At 41.4% G+C, this 20781-nt stretch overlaps 1 protein-coding gene across 1 annotated transcript; it reads left to right on the top strand.

The window, feature by feature from the left end:
- The first annotated feature begins 2476 nt into the window (after nucleotides 1-2476).
- Nucleotides 2477-9286, top strand: LOC102372216 (T-box transcription factor TBX6-like). Its single transcript, XM_025199345.1, has 7 exons — nucleotides 2477-2600; nucleotides 3257-3479; nucleotides 4199-4466; nucleotides 4973-5122; nucleotides 7001-7077; nucleotides 8122-8195; nucleotides 9209-9286. Exons 1-7 carry the CDS (start codon nucleotides 2477-2479, stop codon nucleotides 9226-9228), a joined length of 936 nt encoding a protein of 311 aa, XP_025055130.1. The 3' UTR covers nucleotides 9229-9286.
- Nucleotides 9287-20781: the final 11495 nt, after the last annotated feature.

Genomic DNA, 20781 nt, shown 5'->3' with positions numbered 1-20781 from the left:
GCTACTTATAACTCCCTGATAAAACAGGAATTAGCAAGAAAAAGGAAGGAAAAGTTTCCTATCAAGCAATAATACTTAAACAAGGAACATATTCCCTTCCATATGAACTCTGTGGGCTGAGAGCCAAATCTAACTCAGACAAGTCTTGTTTAGTTAGTTTGTATGTTTTTTAAATAAAATCTCAGCCAGTGAGTCTTGCACAATGACTCTCAGCCATTTGTACCCATTCATCTAAAAGATGAGCAGAAACTGGAAACGTTTTTCTGAGACCCTCATCCCAATTTGGAGCGGTGGGTAAAATTGAATCCAGGCCTGAGTCATTCTTGCAGTGTTGCCAGACTCTGCAATTTTATCACAATTTTTGCAGTGTTTGATATCTTTCTTAGACAACCTGCTGCTAGAGTCAATGGTTATATCCAAATTAGAGTTTGCTTATTTTCATGAAAACTAAGCCTTTGAAATATCATCCCTAAAGATTAATATCAGAAAGCAAATAAGCAGGACTCACAATGCACTCATAGTTTTTAAGCCATTATTTTTATTTTTGGGACCAAACTCATAATTCTGAAATACTTGGGTTGACAAGGCTGCTTTTATAAAAGTTGAACCCCACTGATGACGCTACCTAAACCTAAACCACTGCAGCATGTGCCCATCTTCACTCTCCAGATACTTGATTAGCTGGCTTGTACTTCATAGCAAGGATACTGACCCTCCTGTGGGACAAGGGTATTACAGAACTCTGGCCTGTGTCAAGTAACTATCCTACAAGTAAAACAAGAGAGATTACTTTGCTAAACCCAAATGTTTACAGTGTCCAAAGCCACAAACTTAGGGGGTAATCAAGGCAGGGACAGGGCCCTCTTGGCCTCTCTTCTCCACCATTTCTCTTGCCTGGAGTATCTCACTGGCTTTGGGTCTACATGCTGCAATATTGGATAATCTGCATTGACACCACATCTGTTAAATGGCACAGGCCACTCTGGATCATGCCAAGGTCAATGGGATACCATCTATTGATTCCAGTGGCAGCAGAAGCCAACCATGTGCGACTGTGGAACCACTGATGAGAAATGTCTGGGACAACTTTTGGTACAAAAATTAATTTTAAAAACAAACATTTCCTGCCTCCACAATGGGCTCAGTTGTTTTGGATCCCCCCCACCCACGGATGGTGCATGTTTTTCAGCTTCCATCTGGTACCATTTCATCTCCAGAAACATATTATAATAAACTTTGCTTCATTTCAGTGTGTGGGAAGGGTGTTATTTAAAAAAAAATAACAAACCTCCTTTATAAAGTGGCTGTAACCCTCATGCAATGACCTTTAGTCAGCTGGGTTTTGGATTCTATTCCTGCTCCTGCTCTTGGTGGATCAATGCCTTTGTCCCAGGTACCACCAGTTGTGTGGGCACCCTCCAAGGAAATGTGATAAATAAAGGGCAAAGCCTTCATCTTCAGAGTTAGTCCCTCCACAACAAAGCTAGAGCACATTGGCAGGGCAGTGCAGGGAAGCAGCTGCTACACATACCAGTTTGGTACTTTCATGAATGTTAACATTGAGATAGGGGAAAAAAGCAGCCATTGTCCCTCCTGTCCCCTGTCCTATACATGCTGCTGTTGGCATTCTTATGGCAAAAGGAATATCATTTGCAGAGTATCTCCTGCATCTGAGCTGAGAAAAGAGAGGGGCAATGAAAATGGGCATCTGATCTTAGCAAGAATCTGCTGAGACTTGGAAAGTGAGCAAGTGCATACTAGCCACTGTGTAGGAGTAAAATGCACTGAGAGGATGTTGCTAGCATAAATTGAAGGCCCATCCTCCCTTGAGAGCCATTCGAACCTCTCTGAAAGCTGTGAGAAGAACAGCCAGTAAACATAGCACTTTGGAATGACAGAAAAATAGCCTCATTTGTGCCTGGATCAATCTTTTGTCAACCTTAACTGGATGGCTGCTGGCTTTAGTACCTCCACTGTCACCCAGAGACATCTCATGGGGAATAAAACCCTTGTGAGCACCTACCCTGTCAACTCCGGCCCAATTGCAGGGATGGTAGATGGAGTGTAGTATGAGACTCAGCAACATTCAGGCAGTTTTGCATCTCCCCAAGGAGCAAACAGTTGGGGTTTTGTGAATTATGATGTGTGGAAATATAGGATTTTCTTTTTGCTATTTCTTTGCTAGGTACAAAAGCTGATGGCAGGTCCCCTTGTGTTTGGGGAGAGGACACCAAAAGCAGAAGCTTGCATTGCCTGTATATATCCTTGGCTCTTTATCATTTTGTCTCCATTGCCTCTTGTCATTAATTCTTTCCCTTTTTTCACTCTACCTTCACGCTTTCACTCATTTTTACCTCTCTGTTTCACTCCGTCTATTCCTTTGAATTTGCAGGTTTGCTTCAACAAGTGATAAGCTCTTCCCCTGTCTTAGAGAGCACTGGAGTCAGACCCCTTTTGCCTCTCTTCAGGTTCTATCATGATGCTTCATGCCCCAGGACACCTGTGTGTAAGTAGCTCAAGGCACCAATGCCAATACAGACATCAGCCTTGTTTCAGCTGCAACTTTGACAACCAGCAGAGGGCACCAGTACCGATGCCAGGTAAGAGAACTCAGGTAATCTTTGATTCTGAGCTCTGAGCCCTTCCTCTTTGAAACAGCTTTTCAAGTCTGTGATTGAATTAGCTTATGATTTGTCAAGACAGAGGCAGAACAGATTTGCAGGTGTCATTCATCATTCATCCCCTACATTCAGAGAAAATTCAGGACAGTGTAACCTGCATGGCTTTTGTCCTCCCAACCTGGCATTTGGAGGCCCTTTGTGCTGGAGATTCTTAAATGAAGATGTTGGCCCAAGAACTGATTGAATGTGGCCTCTGTTGCAGTTGAATATTGGCATGGTGGTTTCTCTCCAATTCAGTTCCTTCATGTTACCTTCTGAATGTTTCTGGGAGCTCTAGTATTTCATCTTCAGGGCTGTGCCACAGATCTTTAGCAACCTTGAAGCACAGACAATCAGGATGTGAGCAGGTGAACCCAGAAGGAGACAGAACGTCTGTGTAGTGGAGTAGGGTAGAAGTGGATCAGCAGAGGAGAATGTGGCCTTGCTTAGCCCAGGGCCACTTGATTCATATGGCCAACTTAGGGTGTTATTTTATCATGTTCTGTTTGAAGCTGCTTTGCTTCAATTCCAGCTTTGTGGGCAGCTTTCTAGAGCATGCAATAACACATTTACTTTTCTCCCCTTCTTCCTGTGAGAGTGTGACCCTCTCCCACCATACAGCAGGTGCCAAGGCTCACCCGCTTGTTTCCAGATGCTTCCACTTCAGAGCTTGCAACTTGCCCCCCTTTGCAATAAGGGATGCCTCCCCGCAGCTATAAATGGATTCTATGGAAAGGTCCATCTCTCTTTGGAGAACAAGGCACTTTGGGAGGAGTTCTACTCTCTTGGCACTGAAATGATCATCACCAAATCTGGCAGGTGAGAACAAACCTGTATCACCAGGCATGACTGTTGCACAAATTTTTTTGTCCTCTCCATGCTTACCTTACCTTGGGCTGCATCCCTTTGGATTCCATCAGCTGTGCCACTCTGCAGCTGTTTTTTTAACCTGTCTCTTAGTGGTTCTCCCTGTCTAGCCAGCTTAGTGTTGTGTCTGCCATTGCTGCTCAAGCTGATGTGACCAATGTGCTGAGTCCCCCAAAGTGATGCTGAGTTCTGAGTCTAAGCATGCTACCTGCACACAACCCAAGCTGAGATATGCACTTGAGTATTTAATCATTGGTGGGCAATAGTCCAACAATATTTACTAAGGAAAAATTCCATGCCATACAGCCTACTAAGAGCAGTGACACCATAGCCATGGGAGAGCACACAGGATGAAATATCCCATGTACTACAGCTTTTTTAATATGATACCTATAATTCAGTAATACAACCTCACTGTACTTTTTCAAAGGTGTGGCTCAGACTCCTTCCTTTTAAATTGTTCTATAGATATATACCCCAGGGTTGCTCCCCAGATCCTGAATAAAAGAATTCAGTGTATTCTCTGGCTAGGATCTTCAGTTTTGATTACATATAGCACAGTGACACTCCCCAAAGAATGATACTATGACCCCTTTGGATGAATTCTGTAATGTGTAATCAATCATAAAATTAAATCTCTTTCTTTTAACTCTTCTTTTCCCCCTCTGCAGACGTATGTTCCCACCCTGCAAAATGATAGCGTCAGGCCTGGATCCTCATTCTCTCTACCTGATGCTGATGGATATAGTACCTTCAGACAATGCACGGTATAAGTGGCACTGTGGCCACTGGGAGGTGGTTGGAAAAGCTGATCCCCACTTCCCCAGCCACTTCTACCTCCATCCAGATTCCCCTGCTCCTGGCAGTCACTGGATGAAAGAACCTATCTCGTTCCAGAGACTCAAGATCACCAACAATACCCTGGAGCAGTGTGAACATGTAAGAAAAGCTTGGCCATTTCACCACACTCAGTGTAGAATAGAAGTGTGGTGCTGCAAAGTACTAGTCCATAGGTAGCCTTGGCCATTGCACATAACTGTTCTAGGATGGCGTCTAATACCTTTCTGCTGATCTTACACGATAAGGAGAGTACTGTTCTCCCCTTTTCATAACCATCACTGATATTGATATTAATGTGAATTATGCTCCACTTGGAAATAAGAGTGGGAAAGGTCTGTTAGAGCCTCTGACTCAGCTCCTGTCAAGACATTAACCATCACCCCTTTTTTTGGAAAGCAGCCCCTCTTAAACCTGATAGGGTCCTGTATTCCACTTAGCACATGAACAGTTATTTAGAAGTGGTAGGGTGTGGCTGCACTGTGCCACTCTATCTGCAGTGTTTCCAGGTTGCTCTTCTGAGCCCATGGAGTGCTGCTGGCAGTGATAGGAGGAAGAGACAATGATGTTATTAGATCTTCCTGACTGTTGTTTCTCTTTGTCTTTAGATTATTTTGCACTCGATGCACAAATACCAGCCACGGTTCCATGTGGTACTGACCAGCCGCCACACATTCACCCTTCCCTGGAATGCTGTGACTACGTTTGTGTTCCCAGAAACAACATTTATGGCTGTGACAGCTTATCAAAATTCCGAGGTGACTTTTCTTTCCGTCCTCTTCCATCTCCTTGTTCCTTGACTTGGCACAAACCAAAGAAACAAAGCAGGAGTCACTGAAGAGTAAATAAACCTTCTCTCAAAGCAGAATGAGCATTAGCCTGGCGAGCTAATGAGTGATGAATATGATGGGTAACGGTTCAGATACCAAAGCTATTAAAATATTGGGTGCTTACGGACCTGGAAAAAACCCAAAACTTCACTTTACTTTCAGCCCAGCATGCTCCCACGCCAAGCACAGCACATGCCCAGAAGAGGAATTGTGTCAGTTTGAGCTGGTTCACCCAGCATCTGTATAGCTCATGTGTTTCAGTGGGGCTTTTTGGCATTTCTGTCTAATAGGTGATTCAATCAGCTATTGGATAAAAGCACCAAAAAGCCCAGCTGAAGTGCACAATCTTTATAGACTCTGGGGAGCCGAGTCAAACCGATGTGATTCCTCTTCTGGTAAAGCGCTGTTTTGTTTTGTTTTTTAACATGTCTGTCAGCACTCATGTAGATGAAGGGGCTTAGTAGAGACCTAGAGTCAAATCCTTGCCAAATTATAAGTGAAAATGTTTAAGTCTGATGATGTAACTGATGGCATTTGTCCACATCACAAAGAATCCTTTGTAATTTTACCATGGCTTTGTCTGAAGAGAAACCCAGTACTGGAATAGCTAAAGATGCTTTCATTTCAGAAATGAGATTTAATAACTTAAATAAGTTGTGATATATAAAGGGTCACACTAGATCTAATAGTCCCTTCTGACCTTCCACTCTAAATTTCAGCCAGCCATATATTATATACCAATCTCAACAATGCATGTTAAACTAAAACATTTCAGTCCACAGATGGCTAAAATTGTGTCTCACAGCTAGAGATCAGAAGTACCAAGAATGCAGTGGCTAGAAAATTAGATGATATCTTTATTTATTCGATGTATATGTGGCCCTTCCTGATAAGGGCTTGGGGTGTCTTATAACTTAAAAAACAGGTAAACAAGAGAATAAAACAAGATGCTCAGGTTATCATAGTAAAATATCCATGCTCCATCCTGCACAGAAAACCCTGGGTTTTTATCAATCTGACCTGAGGAAAAAGTCCTGGTCAGCCCTAGATCATCTGGTAATCACCTGGTAATTAGACCTGAGCATGAGACCAAGGCTAACCAGGCAGGCATCTGAAAGACAACTCTCTGTACTATCACACAGTGCTGGTGCATTGGTATATGGGCAACGCTATGCTTGGGAGGCAGTATAGCATGGTTGACTCTGGCAGGCATCCTCAACCCTTCATTTTCAAGACTACCAATTTGATTCTGAACATGAAAAAGAATGTGATGAGCGTGATTTCTCTGTGCTTTCTCCTGGGTAACTGTGGTGACAAAAATGAGAAAACCAAAGAACCTCTTAACAGTCAAGTGCATTTTTTCTATTTTCTAAGAACCAGCACATTTAAGTACTAGATTTGGGATGTAGTCTGCTCCTGGGCTCTTGCCCACAAGGACAGCAGTTGCCCTGGTTTCACCATTTTCTGTTTCCAGATTTCCAGAAGGATTTTCTTCTTAGTAGTTTCTTGTCCCATTTGCTCTTCAAATAAACTCCATTTTTAAATGGATGGGTGAGACTAGTCATTGCACCAAAATATTGGAGAGTATCAGCATGACTAAACATTTTCCTCTCATTCCTCTTCCTCATTCTTTCCCCTTCTTTTCTCTTCCTTTTCATGTTTTATCTCTCACTCTCCTTTTCCTCTCTTCCTCTTTCTTCTTTCCTTTTTTCTTAAACCCTTTTGCTTATTTGCTGCTGCTTTGTGTCTCCGTCCTCAGATGTCTTCTATCCATTTTTCTCTCTCTTTTTTATTTCCCCATCCCAGATTACCCAGATGAAGATTGATAATAATCCATTTGCAAAAGGCTTTAGAGAGAATGGGCTCAGCTATAAGAAAAATCGGTAAGCTGTTTCTTCAAGCAATTCCGGCTATGCCAAGCTGCCTAGATCTTTTCCACACAACACATTAGGGAGAAATCCCCCACATTTTATTCTCACTGGTACAATGTTATCATTAGCACCCTTTCTGTTAGTGCTCCCGTGATTGCCTCTGTTGGGTTGATAGTACTTTACCATTAATAGTGAACCATAGGCAATCCCAAAAAGACTGGTGTGCTTGAATTTGAAACAACATTTATTTTTCCAGGACTGGTTTAGTTTAACTTTTGGATTCATGGAATCCTGATGATGTGCACCTGACTAAGAGACATAGCTGCTGCAGCTCAGACATGGCTTTTCTAAACTGTCTTTTAAAAGGAGCATGGGAAACATAGTTAGAAAGTGCCACTTAAAATGAGTCCTGATGTGGTTTTATATGGATAGAGCCAAACTTTTTAGAACTGTGATTAAAATCTCTAAAGATCCAAGCTAAAGTATGTTTATAAATCTGGTAGTGCCATTCCTTGTTATTCAAGCAAACCTTGGTAGACACTAGTTGTGTTGAAATATCAATTATACATTGCTGTATCAAGATAATTTCACTTTCCCCTTTAGTTTTGTTGTCTGTTTCTTCCTTCCCATGCCTGGGCTGTTGCCAGCTTTGTTGTTTCATCTGCTCTGATTATAAACTCTTGGACAGGGATGAAAATCACCAGGCAGAGCAGCTGCACTAAATGCAGAGCAGTAGCTCCCCCTGTTTGGAAATGTTGGGGTTTTTATACTTGAGTTTGGGGCTCAGCGTACTCCTGGCCTAAATCAAGTGTGGGTGCAGAATAAACAAAAAGTTTACAAGGAAGCTTTAACCAGCTAACCTATTCTTTGTCTTTATTACATAGGGAAGAGAAGTAGTATGCATGGGGGTGGGTTGGAGGTGCAGGTATTTTGGGAGTTGTGGGTGTAAGTACAAGGGTGGAGGCATTATATATTTGTGTGAACACCTGTAAATGGACATGTGTAAACAGATGTTTCTGTACTGTGTTAGGCTGAATTTGTTTTTCTTCATTGTAGAAGGAAAAATGTCAGAGGCACTGAAACAGTAAAGCAAGCAAGTGTGGAGGAGACATGCTGTGAGCTCCCCACTGGTAAGTGTGAAGCAGACCATTTGTTCCTTGCATGCCCAAAGCCGTCCCAGAGTTCACTAGAACTGGATCTTCCTATGTTCAGAGCAGAACTTTTACTATAACAAACCGGTAACCTCAGGAGTGATAATTCAGAGGAACTCCTATCCCAAATATGATTTCCATCACTTCCTAAATTCCCACTTAGAAACTGAATGCGAAATTTGAGCATCATCACTGATTGTGCTTCACAGTCATTTGTTCACCTCAAAGCCACATGCCACCCAGTGATTTCCCAAGGAACTGCAACTTATTTATTCAGTTGTTAACACCACCATGCACCTAAACAACCCAAAAACATTTGTCCACTCTAGGAGGGCTAATTTTTAATTTTTTTTAAATGCATCTACCCAATATGATGCCATGCTTTTATACTCACAGCAGGGAATGTTTTGAGGTTTAAATTTGCCTTTAATCATTAAGGATGTAATAAAAACACGAAAAGTTCTTTGAGCTCCAGAGTGTTAACCAAAGAGAAATTTACTCTGGAGTTTACAAATGTGAGCTGAAGAGACAAACTGGGCAATAAAATGCACAACCAGGGACCAAACTGGCTTAAATGTTGGTCTGTAGCTGCCCATCAGGAGTTGAGACTCGGAGAAAACAAGCTATTCAGCACCTTCAAAGTCATAAGATCCTGGTCATAAACATTTCACAGTATACTGGGGGTAGCGGGGAGGAGCCTCAGGCCTGTGATTCCTCGCTGAACCTTGTGCCCGGGCCCATGATCACAACAAAGGACAAGGATGTGGAACTTGCTAACTTGAAAAAAATGGAGAAATTTGAGATAAACCAGTAGCTGCATGAAAAAGACAGAGTAGTAATGATGTAAGTGTATGCAAATGTATGTAAATCCATAGGCTATAGGATCCACCACTAGGCCCCTGGAATCCATGACACCAGACAGGTGTTTTTCCATGCCTGACAATCCTGTCTAAATTGTTTGTTATTGACACAGATCTCATTATTGCTACCAGGTGCTGATCAAGTTGGGTGAGAGAAAATACAGCTCTGAAACCATCCAGAAAACTGAAATTGTTTTTGCTTCTGCTCTGTGTGGTCTACCATTTTGACTGGTGCTTCCTGCTTATGATGAACGTAACTTATGGCTTTTTGTTACTGGTTTCAGGTTCCCTATAGAGCATATGTGTCCCATCATAGATTTCTGAACATGTACCTTGTAAATCTAGTTCTGAGTTTAGTTCCTTCTTTTCATATGTCCTGTAACTCAGTCCATCAGCTCACATTCTTCCTGCAAGTTATAGATATATCTTCTGGCTCTCAGAATTCAGCTTCTTTCTTCCTGTAGGATGCATAGTTTTTTGGGGGTATCTAATTCTGGCTCCCTTTCTTAAACAGTATACGTATACCACGGCTGTATAGTGTTTTACATGCATTTGGTCTACATATACATCATATTTTAATAGAAAAAAATAAGGTAAATAGCTTAATACAGAAATAGGGATGAATTAATGTAAAATTAATATAATCAAGGAAGTAAGACCAGATTTTTTTCTTTTTTTTTTTTAATTATATTTAAATTCTTCCATTTCTATCGTATGCCACACTTAATGTAACCAGTCTGCACTAGAGGATGGCAGGATGCATTTCCTAGCCGTAACTTTCCAACCAGTTTTAGCTTTTGTTATCATGTTCTGGCTCTCATTTCCTTGTCCCAAGTATTATATCTTGTAGCTGAAACTTAATACCTGTTTTACTAATAATGATCCTAGTTATTCTCTGAAAGATGGAATTTTGTAGCAAGTCTGTAAAATATGTTGAAAGACGAGAGCTATGGGAAAGAGTACAGTTTATAAAAAAACTTTGGATCTGAGCATTTAAATATTTAAGCAAGTTCATTAACTCTTTGTAAGTTGTGCCACAGTCTCCTTTACTTTACTGTTAATTTTATATTATGACAGTAAAACCTTATTGCACTATAGTATAGTATTATATTGAATCAGTCTTACAATGTGGCTGTATCCCACTTATTTAATAAGCAAAACTAAGTTTCAAACTGATAAATTGATCAAGGTCTGTCTTATAACATGGCCATTTGATAAGTGAATCTTCTAATACTTGCAAAGATTAATCATGGTATATTTGCAGAAACAAGAGTAAAGTTCTGGTTTATCTGAGCCCTTAAGTCAAAGGAGTTTTGACGTATGGGTCTGGGCCTGGCCCTTTCTGGTTTCAGGAAGAGATTGGTAAACCTGAGAGCATGTTTATTTTGCAGAATCTTGTCAGTCACATTTTTGTGCCGTAAAATCACACCGGGGCTTATTCTAATCTTGGTCTCTGTTTAGTTGAACCGACAATGTTTAAGGTTCCACCCTGTGCAGTTTCTGCCTTTGTACTACTATGTCTGTGTATTAAATATGCAGTGTTTTGTTACCACCTTCACCCTGTAAAATGTATATTTTCTGTCTCTGGCAGTCATTCAGTTCTTCCTTTGTTGTTGACTTCTCCTTACATAATGCCCAGGTGCACTAATGATAGGGGCTTCCCAGGAAGTCCACAAGAGGGAAAGCATTGTACTGTATTATGCTTTGTGGCTCCTTTCCTCCTCTTGGTTGTGTTGTGAAGCTGTTTTTGCTGTCCTGTCCTCTGCAAGCTGTAAAGCATTTTCTAAAGGTGTTTTTGTGGATTTGAACGGGACAGAGTGCTGAGCAGTGTCTGTGAAACACAATGGACTGACAGGAAAACAGTGCACCTAACATCAGGAGTCTGAGAACTTGAAAGAGCACAAGGCCTCAAGATTTTTACTCTAGCCTGAACTCAGCCTGTAGTGTTAAGTGGCTGTTAAGTATTTCCCTTCTTGTCTCAGTGCTAAACAGTCAGTTGGGAGAAGTGGGTGCAGATTACAGAGGGGAGATGGGAGGGGGATATGAGAAAGAGAAGAGGGAAGCAGCTTAATTTCTCCAATTCACAAGCATATTCCTTTGACCAGATACCACAATCCACAAACCTTCCAGAAGTGACGCCTTGGTTAATGTTGTAATACGTTATTTTATATTTACATTTGCTTTTACCCCAGAGGTTCTCACAGTTCTTGCAAGCTACATACAGCATCACTGAAATGCAGCCACCTCTGAGGTGGTAACAGGAGCATGACCAGTGCACCTCACACTGCACCACGATTCAGGAGTCCTGTTGTGAATTAACATGGAGATGCTACCAACAGGCACCTTCTAACCAACGTATTAAACAGTTTCAAGTATTTGTGTTATTCCAAATGTGATTTTTCTTTTTTGTGAATACACAGAAGACTTCAGGGCTAATACAATTCAAGACTCAGCATGCAACTTTCAGCCCTGCAAACCTCTGGCTGGTACTGACCTTTCACATCTGAACAACTGACAGCTGATTTCCCAAGAAAGAGCACTCAAAATTTGTCATTTAAAAAATGCAGTGTGTTGTCATCATCAGAGGAAAGCAGTGCTTCACCTGAGGTACAGTAAGTAGCTACCAAGAACCCACTCCTTATATTATAACACAAAAGGAAATTGGATTTTTTTATCTAACATGTAAAAAGTTCTACACATTAGGAACCTCTTCAAATGATAATATTTTGCTGTTTTCTGCCACTTTATTGGATGATCTCAAAGCACTTGTTGATGATCTCAAAGCACCAGTTTTGGCTTCACAATACTCCCTGTCCCTTCCCTGAGAGGAGTCGCAGAGACCTTGCCCAAGTTCAGAATGAGGCAGTGGTAAAGCTGCGAAAGGAACGTCAACCTGATGGTCCGTTCCCTCACCTCCCATGCTTCTTGCTCAGGCATCTGATCTTTGAGAGGTGACAGATTTGCATTTGTTTTTTTTCTCTCTCCTGTGAGATGTTTGAAGTCAAAGACAAACCAGGACAGTTCACATGCTGCAGAGTTTTCCTTACTGCCATTTTGCTGCTCCAGGTCTTGAAGGGAGTAACATTGCCCAATCCTTTCTCATTCTGTATTATGCCCCATTCATGGTAGGCTCTTCCCATGCTCCCTATTCCACACACGCCAGCGTTAGCAATGCACGTACCACAGAAGTTCCCAAATAGAAGCTGGAGGTGTGGAAAGTTAATGGTTTTGGCATGTAGGGAAGCATAGGAGGCCTTTTGATATAGTGGGGAAGGCACATTGGCTAGACCTGTCCACTGAGACAATTAACAGCGTTGACATTTAAACTGTTAAGTTCCAGACCTAGTCCCTCATTAAGATGAACAGACTGCAGTTCACACAGCTCTGGCCTGTTGTTGTCTGGCTGCGGACAAACACAGGCAGACAGCACTTCTTCAGTTAAACACAAAAGTTTCCTCACACCTGTTAGGGCTTAGATGCTTTTATGAATGAAGGTTCAAGTTCTGGAGGACAATTCTGCTTCTTTCACAGTCATGGAACTGTGGTGTTCAGATGACATCCTCTTCTGACAAACTGTGAGCTCCCAAATTAAATCAGAAATGGCCCGGGCAAGGCTTAACATGTGATTTGAGACCAGCTGTTCCCCAAGGATTTGTTATCACTGACCTGGCTTTCTGTTGCACCTGCACACTCGCTCCTGGCAGTACCTTTGTACAGAGTGACTCAACAGCCCAGTTGGTGGTGTCAGGATGGGATTGTGTGCTGGAAGCTCCACATGGAAAACAAAGCTAAAAGGTTCTCAGTCTCTTGCCAAATCAGACCTTGATGAGTACGGCACAAGGTTGCTGATGTGTAATATGACAGCACCATGCTGTTTGTTACATGTGGTGTCATAGCACCTGGGAGCCCGAGGCTTGGACCAAGAAGACCCTGCCATATTCACTGTTGTACCAAACAGAATAATAACGTGGTCCCTGTCCCAAAGAGCTTGCAGCTGAGTGGTTCTAGCAAGGCTGGGATATGGCGTATGTGTGGACAACTGCAGCGCAGGTTCCTGCTGTGTTTTATCTGCTAAAAAGTTCACATGCTGTGAAAAATGCCAGAAGAAAATGGCTGTCATGTTAAAACCATTAAGACTGCTGCTTCCACTTACTCAGCTCATTGGAGAGGCACAGAATAACAGCTGAGTCACACCTCCACTCCTTTCATCCCACACCCATACCCTCCTCCCCTCATTCCCTTCAGCATGCTGGGGGATCTCCTGTGTAGAGTCAGACACAATATGATCTTTATCCACTGCTGTAAATGAGCTTGGAGCAGAGCTGTATGTCACTGACTTTCACATTTTAGTGCTTCACTATCACTCCCATCCCTCTCCTCCTCCTGGCCTCCCTCTCACCCCTCCAATTTGCCCATGAATTGTTAGACACCAGCCTTTTCACATCTGATTTCTCAGAGTACTGCCTCAGGCACACTGGGGACACACAGACAGAGGGTAATGTGCTAAATTCCCCCCTTTGCTGGTGGTGAATTTCATGGGGATTGCTGCTATTAGCCACACTTTCTAGCAATTATAACAAATTCTCTTTTCTTTCCTTTTAAAACCTCTCTATCACTGCTAGAATGGCTAGGAGAGAACTAGTTGTTAACTAGTAATTGGGAATTAATGATTCCACCTTCCCATCAATCAGCTGGAAAGAGCTGAAAGCAATGGGTATTTGCAGAAAATGTGTGTCACCAGACATTGATTCTGTGTGCCCAAATGACAGGTATAAGGGAGATCATATGATGGTGCCCTTTTTTGGCAGAAGCAATGAGTCCTGAGATGCATACCAAATTGGTTCTCCCCCCGACACACACTCACTAGTCAGGTGGTGCGCTTGTCTGAAATCCCTGGCTGTGTTGTTGCTGTGCAATTTCTGACTGAGTGGGATGCTAATTCAGCTCACTGCAAGTTTGAATGTGACCCACTTTTCTCTCTCTTCTCCCATCTTCCTCAATGAGGGCATGTCTCAGGCTCTCTGATTACAGCTCCCTCGTGTCTTTCTGCGACAGAAACTTCAGCATTAGAGAAGCAGAAGCTAAGAAAGATCCAGTGACTGCCTCCCTTGTTCTCAGTGGTGGGAAGGGGGATGGGGAGCAGCCAGAGGCATTTTTTCTATTGCTCTGCTTGCTGCTGTAGCAGTGGAGCTGAGAGCGCCAATGAAGGAGGTTGGAAGCTGGCAGTTTATATTTTTGATCCTTTTTAGTTCTGATTATTTTTAATGTGGACATGTTGAGTTGTTTCTTAACCTAAAGTAACACTGTCCAGAGACTCAGGATCTTCAGGCAGCCTGTTACTAGGTCTCCTCTTCCCATTCTTGGACTGTTTGATTTATTTTCTGTGCATAAATCGGGTACTCGGTCCAATGCCCTAATCTCAAAACCAATCTTCCTCCCCACAAAACTGATCTGATTCTTTTTCTTTTATCTTCTCCATGGGACCTTCTTTTCAGACCCACACAATAGTTTCCCTCTAACCTATGCTCACCTTATAAATGTCTTCTGAAAGAGAATACCCTATTTGTCTTCTATTTTACCCCATATTCCTAAAAGGCAGCCAGCAAAAATGTGCTTGCGTCTCCAGGGGATCCAGATTGACACCTCCTTCAAAATTCCTCCTCAGATGGAATTTTCCCAGGGATCAGTACCTGTCCCTTCCCAGCTACCCCACAGATCTTCTTCCCCATCCCACAGGGTATAACCCTCCATGACTGAGATGCCCCAGAACATAATGCACTACTAGAAAAGGCACTCTTTCTCCGGGGGATGGAGATTCCCTTTTTCTGAAGCCTGCTGCTACAGAAATTCGGGTCTAGAGCTGGGGAATATCATTTTTCCTGCCCTTTAATAGGGGGAATCCAGGGACAACCCTTTTAATTTCAACCCAAGGCAAAAAAAAAAAGTACATTCCATCAGTGCAGTCTAAATTGCAGTGATACAAAGCACACGCCACTGGTATATCCGACAGCGAACGAATTAATTCAGGGGAAAGATAAAAGATCTGTAAATGGTTCCATTCCCACCAATTTCTGAGCTAACCTTGAGGCCCTCACTCAGTGCTTACTCAGGCAAGTTCCATTGGCGTTGCTGAGGAATTTTGTCTGAATAAAAACAATAAGGTGAGGGTCTCGATTTGGCCCTGTAGTAAAAAGGGAGTTGACTTTAACCCTGTTCAGTGTTGAGGGTTTGAATCCATTCATGTCATCAATGTATTTTGGGTATAACAACCTAACTAACTGCAGTCAATTTATAAGCAACAGAGCTACAAAAAAAGAAGAAAATTGCAAGTAAATTGCAAGTAAATAAAGCCAAAAGAAGAGGAATAGCATACTAGAGGTGCCCAACTCCTGTGGTTGAAAATTTCTTCTTGGTGCTGAAATTCTTTCTGCAGTTAATATTAATTTTGCTGACATCCACTTTAAAGAAACAACCAATAAAGGGATGAGCATGGTAAAAATATGTTACATGCACCAAACTAAAAGCTTGGCCCTGATCACACTAAAGTCAGTGACAAAACTCCCACTTATTTCAGTGGGAACAGGATTGGTCCCTAAATCATCCATAGCAATACAGTGAGGCCATTTAATATGAATAGAAGATTGGTACATAAGAATTTGCTGAAGGGAATCAGACCCTGGGCCACTGAGACCTGTATCCTGTGTTGGACACTGATTGATATTTGAAACCACACTTTTGGCCCAAAATATGCATAGCCAATAATGCAATGCTGTATATAGGTGTGAAGAAATCCCTTCCTCACACATATGGTAGCCAGCTTATGCCCTAAAGCTTGACATTTGATTACCCCTCTCTTAGCACTTGCAAGCACAAATGTTAATGGTCACACTCACAGAATAAACTCATTAAGGGCCAAACTAGGAAGGCGTTAGTTTCTGTTTAGCCTTGAATTCAAGAGACTTTTTTTTCTAGAATGAAATATAAGGAAAAACTAAGCCCTATCCCTACTTAAGAGGTTATATCCTCCTAGGGTAGGCAAAATTTATCCCGGCAGAGGTTATTTTGTGCACACTGTTTATACCAGTTCCCCAAGCTATACCTGCAAAAGGACTTTTTTTGCCTCTAGTATAGTATCTGCACTAGGACTTTTGCTGGTGCAGCTGTTTTTGCAGCTGCAAAAAAACAACCTCTTACTGACACAGTCACGCCTGAAAATCTTTTAAGTACAGTGCAGGCCTAACTAAGAACTTAAGGATTTCTGTGGGTGCTATCAAACTTTGTGTGATAAGAAATTCATATAGCTGAGCACTGTAAAAGGGACAGTGGTTAGGCAAGTAATGTTTAGCTGGTCTATCAACTAGGTTGGGGCTGTAGATCTTTACTGGGCTGAAGACTTCTACTGAGAAAGAAACATGTTGCTAAAATATCTGTTATTACTGTGAAAGGTTGCATTAGCCAGTTCTTTTACTCAGATTGGGGGAAAATCCTTTTTTTTTTTTTAATTTGCCTGGTTTCAATAAAGACCCAAAATCAACCATAAAAAAGAAAGCCCAAACTGTGTTTGGACTGCAGGAAGCTGTTTGGGAGATAGAAGTTTTATCAAACCATCAATGCAGCCTGAAGGAAATCTTAAGTCTGAAGTTATTTTTTGTAGGTACCTCTTCAGCTGGTGTTTTTGGTCTTGTCTCTATTTGTTTAAAAGTGTGTTAGCAGTAAATCAAGGTGCATTTCCCCTGTAGGGTTTCCTGTATGTCAAAGCCATGTTAATTCTCTTTGATTTTCTTCCCTTAGCCCCAGCCATTGCTGCAGATCCTTCCTCTCTTTGTCCCTTTGGACATCAAAGGACTGCAAGGGGACAGCCCTGGGGAGAAGCTCCTCCCTATTCATTAGCCTTCATAAAACGAACTCACCTTGGCTAGCTAAGCTTGGAGTCCCATCCTTAGTCCCAGGCACTCTTGACACTGGATCACAGAAGGAAGGGCTCCTGCTTGCTTTGGGAAATCAAGACTTTTGCTTTTGAACTGGACTACTTTGGTTTTCAAGAGAGAGGAGTTCTGGTGGATCTCTTGCCTGCGCAACTTCTATGACTTAACGGTACATGGAAAAATGCAAGCTTTATCTGGTAGGTGACTTTTCCATTTCTCAATGTGTAGGGAAGACCCTAAAGTAGTGCCAGGGGTATACTGAAGTTTAAAAAAGGGAATAGTGTACCAACAGGTCATCAGCATTTGTGGATACTACTGGGGGCGTTAAATCTTCCTAGAGAGGGAGAAGACAAATGGAAGCTGCGGATGCTCTGTGTGAACATTAGACATCTTGTGGCGCTTGCTGTAAGACAAGCAAAGGTTTACTTTGGTGCTTTTCCTTTAATTCCCTAGTATCCAGTTTGCAAAGTGCCATGGGTTCCTTGGGGATGAAATGCCATATAGAAATCTAAAATGCGCATACATTGTTAAGGAACTTAGGGCATTTCTGATCCATGATACAGAGATTAGCTTGACTCTGTATATTCTCTTCCCTCCAAGAGTAAAAGAACCATATGCCACGATCTTGGTAAGTTTTCATTCCCTGTGGACACCATTCTATGTCCCATACTGATCACCAGGGATTTTTATTTGCTTATTTTTGTTCATCGGTCCTACTAAACAAATGATTTATAGATTTTTGTGTTAATTTCACATACGTGTTTCAAATGGATAATAACTACCTACCGCTTCACTTTGTCACCCATGCACTGCTGATTTATTCCTAAGAAGCCAAGTAGCTTTACAGTGACAAAGATGATTTTAATTGCTGCCACTGTTTTGTTTTGGGGTTTTTTAAACAATACTTACGATAGTGAATTGAACATGGAAGGAAGGAACATTATGGTGATTTCTTGCCACATTGAGCGGGACTTCAACTTAAAAAACTTAGGAAGTACAGTGAAAGGCATAGTCTATCTGACATCGCTGTGTCTAGGCAAGTCTTATTATTTTTTCATGTCATTATATGTATCACACAGCATTGGAAATCAAAACATTTTTTGGCAATGCATGACTGGATTTGAGAAGCAAAATCATAGTACTTGTGAAGCAAACCCAAAATGGGACTAGGTAAGCAGTAACTGAGCCTTTCACTTTCCCTTCTTTAAAGCCCCAAACTGCAATTTCAGGAGACTGGGAGGTCACCCACTGAATAAAGGGGTGTTCATATTGCCATTTGCAAGGCTGGAGGCCTTTTTTGGCTCTACCCTGTGCAGTTTTTGGCAAGATTCCTTTTTCAGATAGCTATATATGTTGAAATGTATTTCTTTTTCAGGGACATCAAACAGTCCCTGGAAGCCAAACAGTTTTATCTTTAGGCTGTTACACTGCGGGTATAACAGCAGCAAATGTAATTGAAACTGATTTTGATAAAGGTGGAATACATACATACTCCTGGGTCCCAGTGGATATTTTCAAGGTGCCTAGACCCCATCTTATATATTGTACAGGAACTCTGTTAATATAACCCCTAAAACTAAATTGACAATATTTGTTCCAGTACCACAGCACTTTTGCAAGAGTTAGAGCAATTCCTTAAAGAGGCCCAGTTTGCTTTCTATAATGCTGTTCCATAACCTTTTGTGCTAGGATCTCAAAGTGCTTTATAAACATCACTGAATGATGTGCCCCTTAACATAGGAAAATGTTCTCAATACTTTGCAGACAGAGACGCTGAGGTACAAACAAGGTTAGTGACTTGCCAGCATCCATGTAACTAGTATACAGTACAGCGAAGAACAGAGCTAAGCCGTGCCCTGCTTCAGGCACAGGAGTCTCCTGTTTGACCATACATTGACACAGAGAAAAGCATGCATTATAATCACTGCTTCCTGTTAATAGCATGAATACCTTCTAAAATAGTTTAGGCCTAAGATTCCAGGGAAAAAATAATTCTGTTAATATAACCCCTAAAACCAAATTAGAGGTCCAGGGCTTAACTTAAAAACAAGGAGACATAAACCTTAGCAGAAACTGAGGGGGTGGAGGAGGGGAAAAACTCCAATGAACATCACAGTGGAAATCCCTAATTAAGTAACATAAAATAATGCATCCAAAAGTTTTATAAAGTTTTATTTTAAAGTTCTGAACAGTTTGCTACCAGCAGAGCTTTTGCTCGCCTCTTTCGCTATCTGAAGAGCATATCACAAACCTTTCCACATTATTGTTCAAACTCCCAGCTGTGTGCAGGACTTAGCCCCTGGCTTGGTTCAGAATCACATCCATGCAATGATCTCTCTCTCTCTAAATATTCTTTAAAGTGTCATCCCAGGCACTCAAAATTTAAGGCACCAAAATCCTTAAATATTTTTGAAAATCTTTGATTATGTACCTTGCCCTCACCTTGATTATGTTCGCTGCTGTTTCTGTCTTCTGTAGTGTCTTAGTCATATAGTACATTGTGGTTTTATTCTTATACAACCAGATTATGAGATCTGTGTTTGTTTGATTTTTTTTTTTCAGGCAAAATTACTGTCAATTTAATTTTCATCGACTTCACCAATAGTGTTGCCTCTGTAAAGGCCTCAAAGTTGGGTTGATTGTTTCATTTAATAGTCTTGGAATTTGTTTACCAAAAGGTTTAATTGTAAAATAGGTTTGGAGTAAAAGATGAGTATCTATCTATCCAATCAAAATCTGTTTGCATGTATTTGTGACTGGACTGTCTCCTGCTGCAAATCGACCCAATTCTGTTGTAACTCCTTTTGATATGTGGTCTGCAGTGAACTACAAAATGCACGATCTCATTGCGGCTTTCATGTCTCTGCTAGAGGATATGAGGGAAGCTTTAGTAAGAAGATGTTAACAGGCTAATCTTAGGGAGCAAACTAGGTGTCACTTCTTAGCCAGTTCATTAATGTTGGATCAAAGCAACCAAGTCTAGGGGTGGTATGTCTTTTTTTAAATACCTTTTTTTTTTTTAAATACCTAGCGAGCTTTGCAAACTGATAACATCATGTTTAAAAACTGCTTGCATCGGAAGTCAGAAAACATATCCTTTTGGATGGGCCTTCTTTCAGTGGAAATAATTGGTTACTTTTCGTGTGTATTTGCTTAAAGATGTTGACCAGGGAAGCTGTAATGAAGTGACAAATTCTCTTGTGTCTATATAAGAATGGCTGCAGACTAAAAGGCAATCCCCTATTAAAATAAATGGCTATGCATGGCTGATAATGTATCCTTGTCTTAAAAATGGACCTGCTTTTGTTACACTGATGACAGCACTGCAGATCTGAATACTTTCAATCAAAGAGTTATTTTCTTCAAAACTTTGACTAATAAGACCATGAGTCAAAACCAGATCCAGTTGAAATCAGCAGGATTTTGCCATGCACATCAATGGGATCACATAGTAGAGAGAAGAGCAGCACTAGGCTTTTGGTTTTGACTTTGAGGTATAATTTTGGTCAGTTCGGGCACATCTACATGAAGCGCTTAAGGTACAGAAGACTAATTCTACTTACTGCACATTAGCGCGGCTGGCAAAAACCATTCTAATGTTCTAATGCTCAGTAACACTGATTACCGTGCATTAAGTTACTACCTGTTATTATAGGTACTAAACTTAATGTGCCATAATTATAGCGCATTAATGAATGTGTAGACGCTCCCTCTATGTTGTAGTAATTGTAGTAATATGCTTAGGTCTTCTATAACATGCATCATCCAGAGATTTCAAAG

This window comes from Alligator sinensis, unplaced genomic scaffold (genome assembly GCF_000455745.1).
Source record: "Alligator sinensis unplaced genomic scaffold, ASM45574v1 scaffold505_1, whole genome shotgun sequence".
In the NCBI taxonomy this organism is placed as follows: Eukaryota; Metazoa; Chordata; order Crocodylia; family Alligatoridae; genus Alligator; species Alligator sinensis.
Note: the sequence above shows the minus strand (reverse complement) of the source record. Positions and strands in the feature narration are given on the sequence as shown.